The sequence below is a fragment of the Carassius auratus genome, chromosome 36 (genome assembly GCF_003368295.1).
Source record: "Carassius auratus strain Wakin chromosome 36, ASM336829v1, whole genome shotgun sequence".
In the NCBI taxonomy this organism is placed as follows: domain Eukaryota; kingdom Metazoa; phylum Chordata; class Actinopteri; order Cypriniformes; family Cyprinidae; genus Carassius; species Carassius auratus.
In genome coordinates this window covers 1,564,004-1,577,444 of record NC_039278.1, presented here as the reverse complement: position 1 = coordinate 1,577,444, position 13,441 = coordinate 1,564,004, and the positions used below count along the sequence as shown (strand labels likewise).

General features: G+C 41.8%; 1 protein-coding gene across 1 annotated transcript in view; it reads left to right on the top strand.

Moving 5' to 3' along the window:
* The first annotated feature begins 498 nt into the window (after positions 1-498).
* LOC113054923 (natural resistance-associated macrophage protein 2-like) overlaps positions 499-13,441 on the top strand; it is a 19,784-nt gene continuing 6,841 nt past the window's right edge. The window contains exons 1-7 of the mRNA XM_026220727.1: positions 499-635; positions 1,871-1,990; positions 7,583-7,653; positions 8,432-8,520; positions 9,610-9,729; positions 11,527-11,646; positions 12,856-12,962. Of these exons, the coding sequence (XP_026076512.1) occupies positions 7,608-7,653; positions 8,432-8,520; positions 9,610-9,729; positions 11,527-11,646; positions 12,856-12,962 (482 nt within the window). The 5' untranslated portion in view covers positions 499-635; positions 1,871-1,990; positions 7,583-7,607. The remainder of the gene's footprint in view (positions 636-1,870; positions 1,991-7,582; positions 7,654-8,431; positions 8,521-9,609; positions 9,730-11,526; positions 11,647-12,855; positions 12,963-13,441) is intronic.

The window sequence follows — 13,441 nt, the reverse complement described above, 5'->3', positions numbered from 1 at the left end:
AATACTTCTCAAAGACGATCCTGTCAGATGATAAACAGACATTAAGTAATCGTCTTCAAGATGTGTATATGGTTTATGTAAATACACTTTTGAGACGTGTATTTGATGTTAGTAATGCATTATGAAACGTGTTCCTACAGCACATATACTATATTATGTAGGTCACAGACAGGGTTTAGATTAAGCCAGGATTAGGTTCAGTTACTTCTCCGTGAAACTGGGGGATAGCGTCTTTACACCTTTAGTTTATATGTTCCTTACTTTACTTCTAAGTTTTAATAGATCATTAATTCCATAAAAAATACCACTGTACGAAAATGACTTATACACTTCAATTAAAACAATTATTTTCAGGAAAAAAAATAAAATAAAAATGCTCACCGTTGTGTCTCAATGTAAGCGGCCATATTGCCAACAACATCTCGTTTTGACATCTCGCGTGGTTCTGTGTGATTTGAGAACTTCAAGCCACGCCCCTCTCGTGCAGTGCAGCTCTGTTTGGAAGCTTGAGCGCGCGTCACCTCCGGGGTCGAGTCTGCTTGTGTCAACGCCACCGGCTCCGTGCTCAGATGCAGATCCTCACTGAAGGGTGACATTAACGGAGGGACCCTCCTCATCCTCATCCTCATCCTCAGGTGAGTGTGATTGACAGCTCACTCCAGGCGCTCAGTGTGGACAGATCAGACAGAAACAGCAAACATATCCGACACAGCTCAGAGAGTAGAGGTTGTACAGTATGTCGTTACAGAGGCACATCAGCGTGATTGTTGATATAACCATCACAGAACGTGTAGTGGTTTTAATGGGAACTGTAATGGTCCTGTGGCTCTCTATTGGTTATGTGTCACCTTCTGTTGGTGGCTTGTTAAAACCATTAAATCCTAATGGGAAATCTGCCAAAACACACTACAGGAAACCATTTGGAATGGTTTATGGGTTAATAGTTGCTGGTTTGTAGTGGACACCAGTAGAATATGTGTGATGTTTTCTGCTGTACTTCAGCAGATCTGTGTCTCACTGCATGTGTTGAGTGAGACTTCCTTCATCCTCATCCTCATGAGTCCGTGTCACCAGAGTTTACAGGACTCAGTCTGCTCTGGAGAGATAACTCTGTACTTACTGAGGAAATGAAGCAGTGAGTCTGAATCAGGAGAGACATCTGCACAGATCACACAAGCTCTGAAGGCTTGTGTTGTGACAGACGGGTGTATCACTGCAGGAAGGCTGTTGTTATGGAGTATGGACTCATATTTGAGCAGAAGGCAGTGGTTTGAAGCTGCTTCTTCTGTAGGTTTCACTAGATGTTACTGTGTGGAGTACTGTGATGTTTTATTACTGTAAACTCACTGAACCTGTCCTGAGCTGTTCATTTACACGATCGTTGTGAAATAATAATATACCTTCTGTTCCTGTGTGTGTGTGTCTGTGTGTGTGTGTGTGTGTGTGTCTGTGTGGGTCTATGTGTCAGAGTGTGTGAGTGTCAGTGTGTGTGTGTGTGTGTGTGTCAGAGTGTGTGTGTGTGTGTGTGTCAGAGTGTCTGTGTGTCAGAGTGTGTGTGTGTCAGTGTGTGTGTGTGTGTGTGTGTGTGTCTATGTGTCAGAGTGTGTGTGTGTGTGTGTCTATGTGTCAGAGTGTGTGTGTGTGTGTGTGTCTATGTGTCGGAGTGTGTGTGTGTGTGTGTGTGTGTGTGTGTGTGTGTCAGAGTGTGTGTGTCTGTGTGTCAGAGTGTGTGTGTGTGTGTCTGTGTGTGTGTGTGTGTGTGTCAGAGTGTGTGTGTGTTGGCAGGTGTGTGTCTGTGTGTCAGAGTGTGTGTGTGTTGGCAGGTGTGTTCTGTGCTGTTTATCAGAGATGTTTCTTGTGTTTTCCACAGATAGAATCAGCCGAGGTCACGAGCACTGTTTCCCAGAATCCTTCACTTCAGATCAGGTGAATGCAGGTGCACACTCTGAAGCGCAGTGCTTGGGATTACTGATCTTCTCTGGGTTTGGCTGTAAGTAGACGTTGTTTCACACACAGCTCATATAATACTAGCCTCCAACGGCTGTGTTTAGGTGTGTGTGGTTAGCAGCATGTGTTCTGATCGTCTGAGCTTTCAGATCACTTTCAGTTAATGCTCTAACTAGTGCTTCTGATGGGAAACCTTCCTTAAGGTGCACCTAAAACACACGTCTGGACATTTGGCATTGAGATTTCATGAGTTTACATGGGGAAAATAGTATAAATGGAAGATGCAGCATTTATTAATGTTAATTTCAACATTCACTAAAACACTGAACTTACAAACAATGAGCATGTATATTTATAACTAACAATAACAAAGAGTTATAAATGCTGTAAATGTAAATAATAAATTATGATTTTTAGTTCATATTAGTTAATGCATTACCTAATGAGAGTTTATTGTCAGAAATGCACCGATATAAATTTTCTAAAGAACAAAACATGTGGACATGCAGTGAAACGAGATGTTGTGCCTCACAGGACCACGGTGTACATACAGACAGACATACAACACTGAAGTGAAACAATACAAACCTCTACACAACTAACCTACTGACAGATAAACAATTTATAAATATATAGACTATACGAGTGCTTCACATAATACTGTTCATGTGCAAAGAGAAACATAAGTCAAGAGGTAACAGTCAACAACATCACAGTCACATCATGAAGAAAATGAAGGGGATCAGTCACCGTTGAATAGCGTACTATATTTCCTTTAGGAGCACACAACTACTGTACAACATCAAATACCATACGTGTCTGAACCATATATTATGTAATAAGTCTGTCCCTATCTAGAGGCAAAACCTTATAAATATCCATTCAACCCTAAAGTTCTGAATAACCACACACGTCCTGGGTTCATCACAGTGTTGTAGATGTTTCTTACAGTTGTTTCATCTACAGCGATATCATTGACTTGATTGCGAATAAATGCACAGACACTATTTAACTGAACAGAGATGACATCACTGAATTCAACTGCCTTTAACAATCATTTTGCATTATTGACACACTGTTTTCAGTTGCTTTGACGCAATGTATTTTGTTTGAAGCGCTATATAAATAAAGGTGACTTGACTTGACTGTATGATGTTACAAGATCATCCACAGCGGTAATCCAGAGTAGAGTATAAAGCAACTCAGAAGAGAGTCCAAAGTTGAAGCAGATCGTAAATTAGAAACCGTGACCAGTTGAGTTAAGATACCCTCAAAATAAAGTGGATACAAAAACCCTCTGGACAAACAAAAACAATGCGACATGAGGTTCCAGAACCAAAGTAAATTACCAACTATAAAACCTCTGACAGTATTAAAGAAACAAAGGAACTTTCATTGAGATGTAGAACACTGTTCTTCAATAAGGGTTTGGTTAAGCATGGTCACTAGTGTCCTTTCTCAAACTTCCAGCTCCTCTTATTCTATGATCTGAAGAATCTTCACTGATAATGAGTCCCTTACGCCCCCTCATGACTGGGAGTAAAATTACCACTCACTTTAAATACTAAAGTAAAGTAACATCTTACTAGATCTGTAACCCCCTCTCCCCTTTCAAAAGAAGGCTTGACCTGGCCGTAGAACCTGTTCAAATTTTCTACATGGTAGGTCTCAACTTGCTTGGGCTCTGTTGACATAAACTACAATTACATAAACTGTAATTTACATTATTCAGATGTTTAAAACTTTGGCAGGCCCTTGCCCATTAGGAGCTAACTTGGCTGTAAATGCATCCCCTGCACGAGACAATGGGTACAAACCCAGACAAGTTCCCCTTATCGGAGGGTCTCGGTTGTCCACTCTGGGCTCTCATGACATTCTCTTTCACTCTTTCCAAGAACAATTGCTGGCCTTCAATAACTTCATATCCAGATTGGTCAGGAGAACGATATTGGAATAATTCCAGGGGTCCTTTCAACTTGCGTCCTAGAGCAATCTCTGATGGTTGTCCTTAACAGATGATGCAATCATGACCTTAAGCCTTCTATTCACCTTTTCTGTCAAGTTAGTCTGCAGCTGGTATGCAGGGTTGAGTTTTTGAATTGCACCCCATTGTCTTGAGGTAGCATTTAAAAGTTGAGATGTAACCCATCGAGTAAAGATCTCCTTAATAAGAACATTAGTTATCAAAGGCGTTTGAGCTGACCGCAAAGGGAAGACCTCAACCCACTCACTACAGTAATCCACAGTGACCAACAAATACTCGTTCATCTTCATGCTCCTCAGAAACAGCACCAACCATATATCCAGGTTCTTCAACAGGAGTAGACTGAAGGGTTCCAGAAAGTTTGGATATGCACGACTTGTATTGCTGACAAACTTGGCACTGTTTACAGTAATCCCATACATCATGTTGAATTTCTGGCCAATAACACCCCATTGAGCAATCAATATAATGTTTTCATGCGCCCAAGATGCCCACTCAAAGGATTATAATGGGCAAACTGGAGAAATTGCTGCCGTAGATCTTTTGGGATGACTACCTGCAAAGTATGGACCTTTTGACCATCAGGAATAGATCTAAACAGAAAGTTGTTTTGATCAACATATCTGATCGGTTGGGGGTCAATAGCGTTGAACTTCACTTCATCCCACAAAATCTGCAATCATTGGTCACTTTTCTGGCTTCCTAGTTTATTGGTAAACCTCCATTCACATCTTTTGCTTGGCATACTGCAACACAACAGAGTAGCTCTTCTTCAGGCATTGCATGGGACAGTGAATCATTCACTACATTACATCTCCCTCTCTGATAACTCACAGTAAAGTCAAACCCCTGTAGTCTGATAGCCCACTTAGTAAGTCTTGATGTTGGGCGAGGATGGCTAAAAACCCAAGTGAGGGCAGCATGATCTGTGATTACCCCAAAGGGTCTCCCTTCCAGGTACTGTTGCCATTTCTCATCCTCCTTCTTAAGTTCATGGAGTGGAGCAACACGTTCTGAAAAATACAGAATAAAGTGATGATATCACCCAACAAGACCTAAGAATCACTCATCATCTTTAACATTTTTGGGGGTAGGAAAATTCCTAACAGCATTCACTTTGGAATCTTCTGTCTTGATCGCTTCTTCCGAAATGAAAAGTTAGTAATTTTCTTAGTAATTTACACTTTTTAAGATTAAGTGTCAAGCCGGTGGATTCCAATGAAGGAAACACCTTCTTCAGATCTTGGAGGTGTTATTGAATGTCTCTGGGGTGAACGAAAATGTCGTCAATGTACACAAAACAGCACTTGCCTATAAGATCTTGCAGAACTTTATTCATCAGCCTTTTTGAACGTTACTCTAGCATTTTTTAACCCAAACGAAAGACGAACAAACACATATTGGTTGTACTTGGTGACAAAAGCAGTTTTCTGGATAATACTCTCATCCATTGCCACTTACCAGTATCCACTCTGGAGGTGTAGGGTGCTGGATATCGTAGCTCCGTAGACAGACTCCAAGATATCTTTTATTTGAGGATTTGGGAAGCCATCCAGTGGAGTTGTAGCATTCAATGCACTATAATCCACACAGAAACTTATTGATTGGAAAATGATAGGCTCTTTTACGTACTGGTATAGAGTCGCTAGTTATGATCTGGTGCTTAGTTATTAAGGTTTGGCCCAACAGATCCATACAGACAGTCAGCCAGTTTAGCAGCAATCCTTATAAATGCCTCTTCTCTGTTCGGGAAACATCAGCGAGGTCTACCAATGTGGATACTTGCACTATTGGCAGTGCACAGTATATGTTAACTGAGCGTACCTGATCAAAAAAAAGAGAAAAAGTGTAATGCTTCCTTCTGTCCAGGCAGTGAATACACAGAGGTGTTAAAATCCAGCTTGACTCTACATGACTCAAGGAACTCAAGGCCTAAAATGAGTGGAACAGCCAAGTCCTCATATTTCATGATGAACAGTCGTTTGTGCATCCATTGTCCAGGGCAAATGTCTGTCCACGACTGGACTGCCAAGACTCTGTCTCTTCCTTCCATCTTCTCCATAGTGACTCCTGGATTATTGAGTAAGAGCTACCTGTATCCACAATGGCTTCACAAGGTTTGTTACGCAAAGTTAGTCAAGGTGAAAAGTTTGACATTAACTCTTGTCAACAATGCCATGCTGTGGTGTCCGGGCTTATCTTTGCTGTACTTATCTGGGCCCCCTTTCCTAAAAGTATTTCCTCATTGCTGGTGCTTCCAGAAAGCCCTTTCCTCAGAAATCTCCCGCTCTATCAAAGTTCCTGTACGCACCAGGTCATCAAAAGTATTGGCTGTTCCTCTTAATATGCTTGCAAGATGGGGATTACAATTTCTCAAGGTAGCCTGAAGAATCTCCTTTTCAGTCACGGTTGGTTTAAGCCTAAAACATTAAAGCTCTGTACTGGAAAGCACATTTTTGAATATCCTCTTCCTTGTTTTCTCTCTCGTATCCTCCTCTCTGCTTCAACCTCATGATAATAGGGTAGGAAGGTCCGCAAAAAGGTAACCTTGAACTGACTCCATGTTCTAAATGTGCTTTTTCGGCCACCCACCAATCTTTGGTTGTATGTGTCAGCACAGATGGTAATGTTGCAAGTATCTCAGCATCACTCACTGGACGTACAGCTAGGTTCTCTGCACACTTCTCCAGATAAGCTATTGGGTCTTCATCTACTGCCCTACCAAACTTAGGGAATTCCCTTTTACAGCCATTTGTAAGACAGCTAGTGTAGCGTGGGAGGCAGTTGTGCATCTGACATTGATGTGGTAGTTGGTGTAGAAGCAGCTCCAACCGTAAGACACAACAAGGACTTGAGTTGGATGTCCATCCTTTTCATACTATCCATCACAGCTTTTCCCATCTCTTGCAATTGGTCTTCTAGAGATTTCTTCAGGAGTCTAGTTATCTTTTCTATTTAGCTATCCATTTTGGGGATAGACTCAGTGTTGTCTCATGCAGGAGATTCCGCCAAGACTACAAGAGATAAATATCCTAATACTAACAATACTGAAGAATATAAATCAGCTATCCATTACAAAGGCTTCCATGAATTGTGACCTACCACTTGGGTGAATACTCAACACGTATCAGTCTTGTTTACACTGAATTAAATAAAATTACAATTATTCTCACCTGAAAAATGTTGGTGGCCAAGTTTCAGTGCTTCCCTAGTTTCGTTATTGATGTTTTAATCAGGCTGTTTCTGGATCACGCATCTTTCACGCAGCATTTTTAGATAGCAGATGAAACAGACTTTCACAGACATCTCACATTTTTCCAAACATTTCTTATCTGTATGTTAAAAAATCATTATATCATCATTTATGCATAGAAATGTTATTCACTGCTGTATTTTGATGTGACTGATGGAAGACGCGACTAAATAATCACAAACGTCATTGATTATTTTCACGATCGATTATTATCAGCCCCTAATCTGATCGTTTATGTGGTCAAACAGATGATACAGATATATAAATGTAAATGTGTCCCGTTCAACAGACTGTGTATGAGGTTAATAAAGGATAAACTGAGTAATAAGTGAGCGTGCTCTATTAGTGTGGAGGATAACTGTGCTGCTGCAAGCGTGATGTCTGCTCATGTCTTTCAGACTCACAGAGACGCTCGAGGAGCTCATGAAGACTGAACAGGAGGAGGACGCCGCGCAGGAAGCTGAGACACGTATGATCACGTCTCATTCCTGCCCAAATCTGTTTCAATAAATAAACAATTAAAGGGGAACACTTCATTTTAAGGGGTTCTTGTTACACACCTGACATGAACTTACTATTATAATAACAATAAATTATGAATAATTACATGAAAGTCACCCTAATCCTACAGTAAGTACATGTGGGTAATTAATATTACTCCGTATAATTACACTGTAACAAGGACAGCTGAAAGTGAAGTGTAAGCAAAGATGGCTGTCTCTTCAGTAATAGCACTGGTCTGATGGAAACTGACCACACAAGCACTGAAGTTATCCAGTGAGTTAAATATTACAACAGTGGTGCACTTAGAAGCAGTTTCTGAACCAAAGGCATGTACTGATCTGTTGAATGTCAAGAATCCCGATGTGTGTATGTGACTGTTATTACAGACCCATATTTGTTGATGGCTGATATATTAGAGAGTGGTCAATGTGAATCCAGCACATGTGTGATGGGATAACAGAAAAACTGTTGAACACTGAGCAGCAGATCGTGTGTTTTCACTCGTTCCTGTCTGACAGTGTGTGTGTGTGTGTGTGTGTGTGTGTGTGTGTGTGTCTCATAACTGGCGTCGTTTCCTCCAGTTGTACCGTGCTGGTGATGTCATATCCATGTTTATGATGTGTCATATGGTCTGCTGAACTCACTGACTCGGCTGTGGACGCAGACGTTGGCTGATGTCTGATAAAAGAGTGCGGTGGACTGTGGACTCTTGTGAAGCTGAAGGGATGTGTGCTGTGTTTCAGAGAGCGGCCCTGTGTCTGACCCGCAGCATGACCCCGTCTCCACATACTTCGAGCAGAAGGTTCCCATCCCTGAGGATGACGTACCAAAGGTACCTCCACGACCGAAAGACCAGTCCGTCTCATTATATTCAACAACACTACCAACTCCATTTATACTCTTGACTTTGCTCTTTATTGTTTAATATCAAACCCTGCTTGTGATGTGATTTAAATAATCTTTTATTCCTCATCATATACACAAATAAACCAAAATTTATGCTATTTCACATCAGATGGATACTTTTACTTTATCATTGATTTCCAGATGATTCGATGTTAAAGAAACTGTTCACTCAGAAATGAACACTAGCTGAAGATCTGTTCATCCTCAGTTCATCTAAGATCAGGAGGAGTGTGTTTCTTCATCAGGTTTGGACAAATGTAGCGCTGCATCAGTGTCTCGTCAATGGATGAATGGGTGCCGTCAGAATGAGAGTCTGATAAAAACATCACAATAATCCACAGCACTCCAGTCCATCAGTGAACATCTGGAGAAGACGAAACCTGAAACACATCCAGCATTAAGATGTTTTTAACTAAAATATGAGTCTATAATAACACTTTCTCCAGCTGTTTGGACTCTCATTCTGACGGCACCCATTCACTGCAGAGCATCCATTGATGAGACACTGATCCAGCGCTGCATTTCTCCAAACCTGATGAAGAAACACACTCCTCCTGATCTCAAATGATCTCAGTGTTCACCTCAGTGTAGACCGACTCACAGACGTCCAGTGTAACCGTAGACAAAATGTTTCACGATCAGTCAGATCAGAGAAGACTGTGACACGTGCCATATTAAATGACCTTTCATCATCATAATAATAAGCTGTAAGGTATGGCAGTGCAGATTAATGAGCGACAGAGCTGTTCTCAGGCACGTGTGTGTTATCAGTGATTCATCCTAACTCATGAATTACTCCAAGCACGAGATCAATCATGATTTCCTCAAGCACAAAAAGAGGAAGAGACTCTGAAGAAGCACACGGAAAAAATAGACAAATTCAAAATGTTAGGAAAGCAAGTGGTCAGCTATCATGAGGTCTTGAGAGGATATGAGATCAGCCACTGTTGGGTGATAGACCTGAGGATGGCACATCCTCTCCAGATCTCAGATGTGATGCTCTTCCTCTCTCTAGCTGTTCAGCTTTCGTAAGCTGTGGGCCTTCACCGGGCCGGGTTTCCTGATGAGCATCGCCTATCTGGACCCGGGGAACATTGAGTCGGATCTTCAGTCTGGGGCTATAGCTGGTTTCAAGGTGAGTCCAGAGTGACCAGCACTACACCTTCAGTCACACGTCTGTCCTCAGCTGCTGACTCCTGATTCAGTCCTGTGGATGGTGAAATACTAGAAAAGCAGTCCATTGCCAAACGATGTGATTCCCCTCTTCCTTTAGCAACACCAAGGTCACAAGATCAACTCAGAGAAAACAAGAACTGATACAATGACTGCAAACACAAATCATTGCATACTCAGCAGAGCGGATGTCAGGCAGAAATGCATATAGTTCTGGGGTTTACACTGACAATAATTGCCCCTAACTGTAATATTGAACACATCTTAATCATTTATATTTAGGAAACAAATATGATACCTGTAGAGAAGCACTGTTTCAGCTTTATGAAGGTCCTTTATGTGTGTGTCTCTGTGTGTCTCTCTGTATCTGTGTGTCTCTCTGTATCTGTGTCTCTCTGTGTGTCTCTCTGTATCTGTGTGTCTCTGTGTGTGTCTCTGTGTGTCTCTCTGTATCTGTGTGTCTCTGTGTGTCTCTCTGTATCTGTGTGTCTCTGTGTGTGTCTCTGTGTGTCTCTCTGTATCTGTGTGTCTCTGTGTGTCTCTCTGTATCTGTGTGTCTCTGTGTGTGTCTCTGTGTGTGTCTCTGTGTGTCTCTCTGTATCTGTGTGTCTCTGTGTGTGTCTCTGTGTGTCTCTCTGTATCTGTGTGTCTCTGTGTGTGTCTCTGTGTGTCTCTCTGTATCTGTGTGTCTCTGTGTGTGTCTCTGTGTGTGTCTCTGTGTGTCTCTCTGTATCTGTGTGTCTCTGTGTGTCTCTCTGTATCTGTGTGTCTCTGTGTGTGTCTCTGTGTGTGTCTCTGTGTGTCTCTCTGTATCTGTGTCTCTCTGTGTGTCTCTCTGTATCTGTGTGTCTCTGTGTGTCTCTCTGTATCTGTGTGTCTCTCTGTATCTGTGTGTCTCTGTGTGTGTCTCTGTGTGTCTCTCTGTATCTGTGTGTCTCTGTGTGTCTCTCTGTATCTGTGTGTCTCTGTGTGTGTCTCTGTGTGTCTCTCTGTATCTGTGTGTCTCTGTGTGTGTCTCTGTGTGTCTCTCTGTATCTGTGTGTCTCTGTGTGTCTCTCTCTGTATCTGTGTGTCTCTGTGTGTGTCTCTGTGTGTCTCTCTGTATCTGTGTGTCTCTGTGTGTCTCTCTGTATCTGTGTGTCTCTCTGTATCTGTGTGTGTCTCTGTGTGTGTCTCTGTGTGTCTCTCTGTATCTGTGTGTCTCTGTGTGTCTCTCTGTATCTGTGTCTCTCTGTGTGTCTCTCTGTATCTGTGTGTCTCTGTGTGTGTCTCTGTGTGTCTCTCTGTATCTGTGTGTCTCTGTGTGTGTCTCTGTGTCTCTCTTTATGTCTCTGTGCGTGTTTTCTGTGTCTCTGTGTGTCTCTCTGTATCTGTGTCTCTCTGTGTGTCTCTCTGTATCTGTGTCTCTGTGTGTGTCTCTGTATCTGTGTGTCTCTGTGTGTGTCTCTGTGTGTCTCTCTGTATCTGTGTGTCTCTCTGTGTGTCTATGTGTGTCTCTCTGTATCTGTGTGTCTCTGTGTGTGTCTCTGTGTGTCTCTCTGTCTCTGTGTGTCTCTGTGTGTGTCTATGTGTGTCTCTCTGTATCTGTGTGTGTCTCTGTGTGTCTCTCTGTCTCTGTGTGTCTCTGTGTGTGTCTATGTGTGTCTCTCTGTATCTGTGTGTCTCTGTGTGTGTCTCTGTGTGTCTCTCTGTCTCTGTGTGTCTCTGTGTGTGTCTATGTGTGTCTCTCTGTATCTGTGTGTCTCTGTGTCTCCTGCAGCTGCTGTGGGTTCTGCTGGGGGCCACCATCATCGGGCTCCTGCTGCAGCGTCTGGCCGCTCGTCTCGGTGTGGTGACCGGGATGCATCTGGCCGAGGTCTGCAACCGTCATTACCCCACGGTGAGCTCCTGACACACACACACTGGACACTGTCTGTAGAGCTCAAACAGCTCCACCTTCACACACTGCTGCAGTACGAAGCTTCTTAGATCTTTCCTTTAGTCTTGGACTACGTTTATTTGATCAAAAATACAGCAAAAACAGAGAAATATTGTTCTAATGTAAATCATCTGTTTTCTGAGTGAATCTGTGTTAAAGTGTAATGTATTTCTGTGATGCTCCGCTGTATTTTCAGCATCATTCCTCCAGTCTTCAGTGTCACATGATCTTCAGAAATCAGAATAATATGATGATTTACTGCTCAAGAAACATTTCTGATTATTATCAATGTTGAAAACAGCTGTGCTGAACAATATTTTAAATTTTTCAGGATTCACAGATGAACAGGAAATTCAGGAGAACAGTATTTATTTTAAATGGAAATAATTTGTAACATAATAAATGTCTTTATGTCTTTTCATCAGTTTAATGTGTACTCGATGAATGAAAGTAAGATAAGAGTGATTTCTGAAGATCATGTGACACTGAAGACTGGAGGAATGATGCTGAAAATACAGCTGCACATCATAGAAATACATTACACTTTAACACAGATTCACACAGAAAACAGCTGATTTACACTAATAATGTTTCACAACTTTTTCTATATTTATGATTAAATAAATGCAGCCTTGCCGAGCAGAGGAGATTTATATATACAGTCATGGCCAAAATACTGGCACCGCTGGTAAATCTGATCAATGAAGCTTGTGAAAATTCATCTGCATTGTTAATCCTTTTGGTCTTTATTTAAATTATTCACAAAAATGTATCCTTTCATTGGATAATAAGAATTTAAAATGGGGGGATATATCATTATGAAATAAATGTTTTTCTATAATACACACTGACCACAATTAACAGCACCCTTTTATTCAATACTTTTTGAAATCTCCATTTGGAATTTTTTCAGCCGCCTTTGATCATATTTACCAAGGGTGGTGATATTTTTGGTCATTACTGTGTGTGTGTGTGTGTGTGTGTGTGTGTATATATATGGAAAAGAATCCTTCTGAAAATCTGGATTGATTCTCATTATAGTAAGGTTCCCACACTGATATTGTGCATGTTGATGGTGTATACTGTGTTACTGGACACTGGCAGATGTCTGCTGCTATCTGTGGGCTGAGAGCTGTGTGGAGACGCCGGTGTGTGTGTGTGTGTGTGCAGGTGCCGCGGATCATCCTGTGGCTGATGGTGGAGCTGGCCATCATCGGCTCTGACATGCAGGAGGTCATCGGCTGTGCCATCGCCTTCAACCTGCTGTCAGTGGGCAGGTACATCATCATCATCATCATCATCATCACACGATCACAGCTTCAGCTGTCAGGGACGTTACAGTACACATTCACTTCTGTCATTACTGCAGAACACTCCTCAGATCAGATCAGATCTCTATAGGGCTACGAGTGTTCTGATGCTAATGTGTGGGACTCCATCTAAAAGCCTTTTCCTCTCACATATTCAGTTACCATAGAGTTTTCTGAACTCTTAGACTATCCTCAGCTCATCCCAGATCAGGATGAGTTTGTTTCTTCATCAGGTTTGTAGAAATGTAGCACTGCATCAGTGTCTCATCAATGGATGCTCTGCAGTGAATGGGTGCCGTCAGAATGAGAGTCTGATAAAAACATCACAATAATCCACAGCACTCCAGTCCATCAGTGAACATCTGGAGAAGACAAAACCTGAAACACATCCAGCATTAAGATGATTTTAACTCAAACACATATAATCTAGTCTATAATAGTCTATA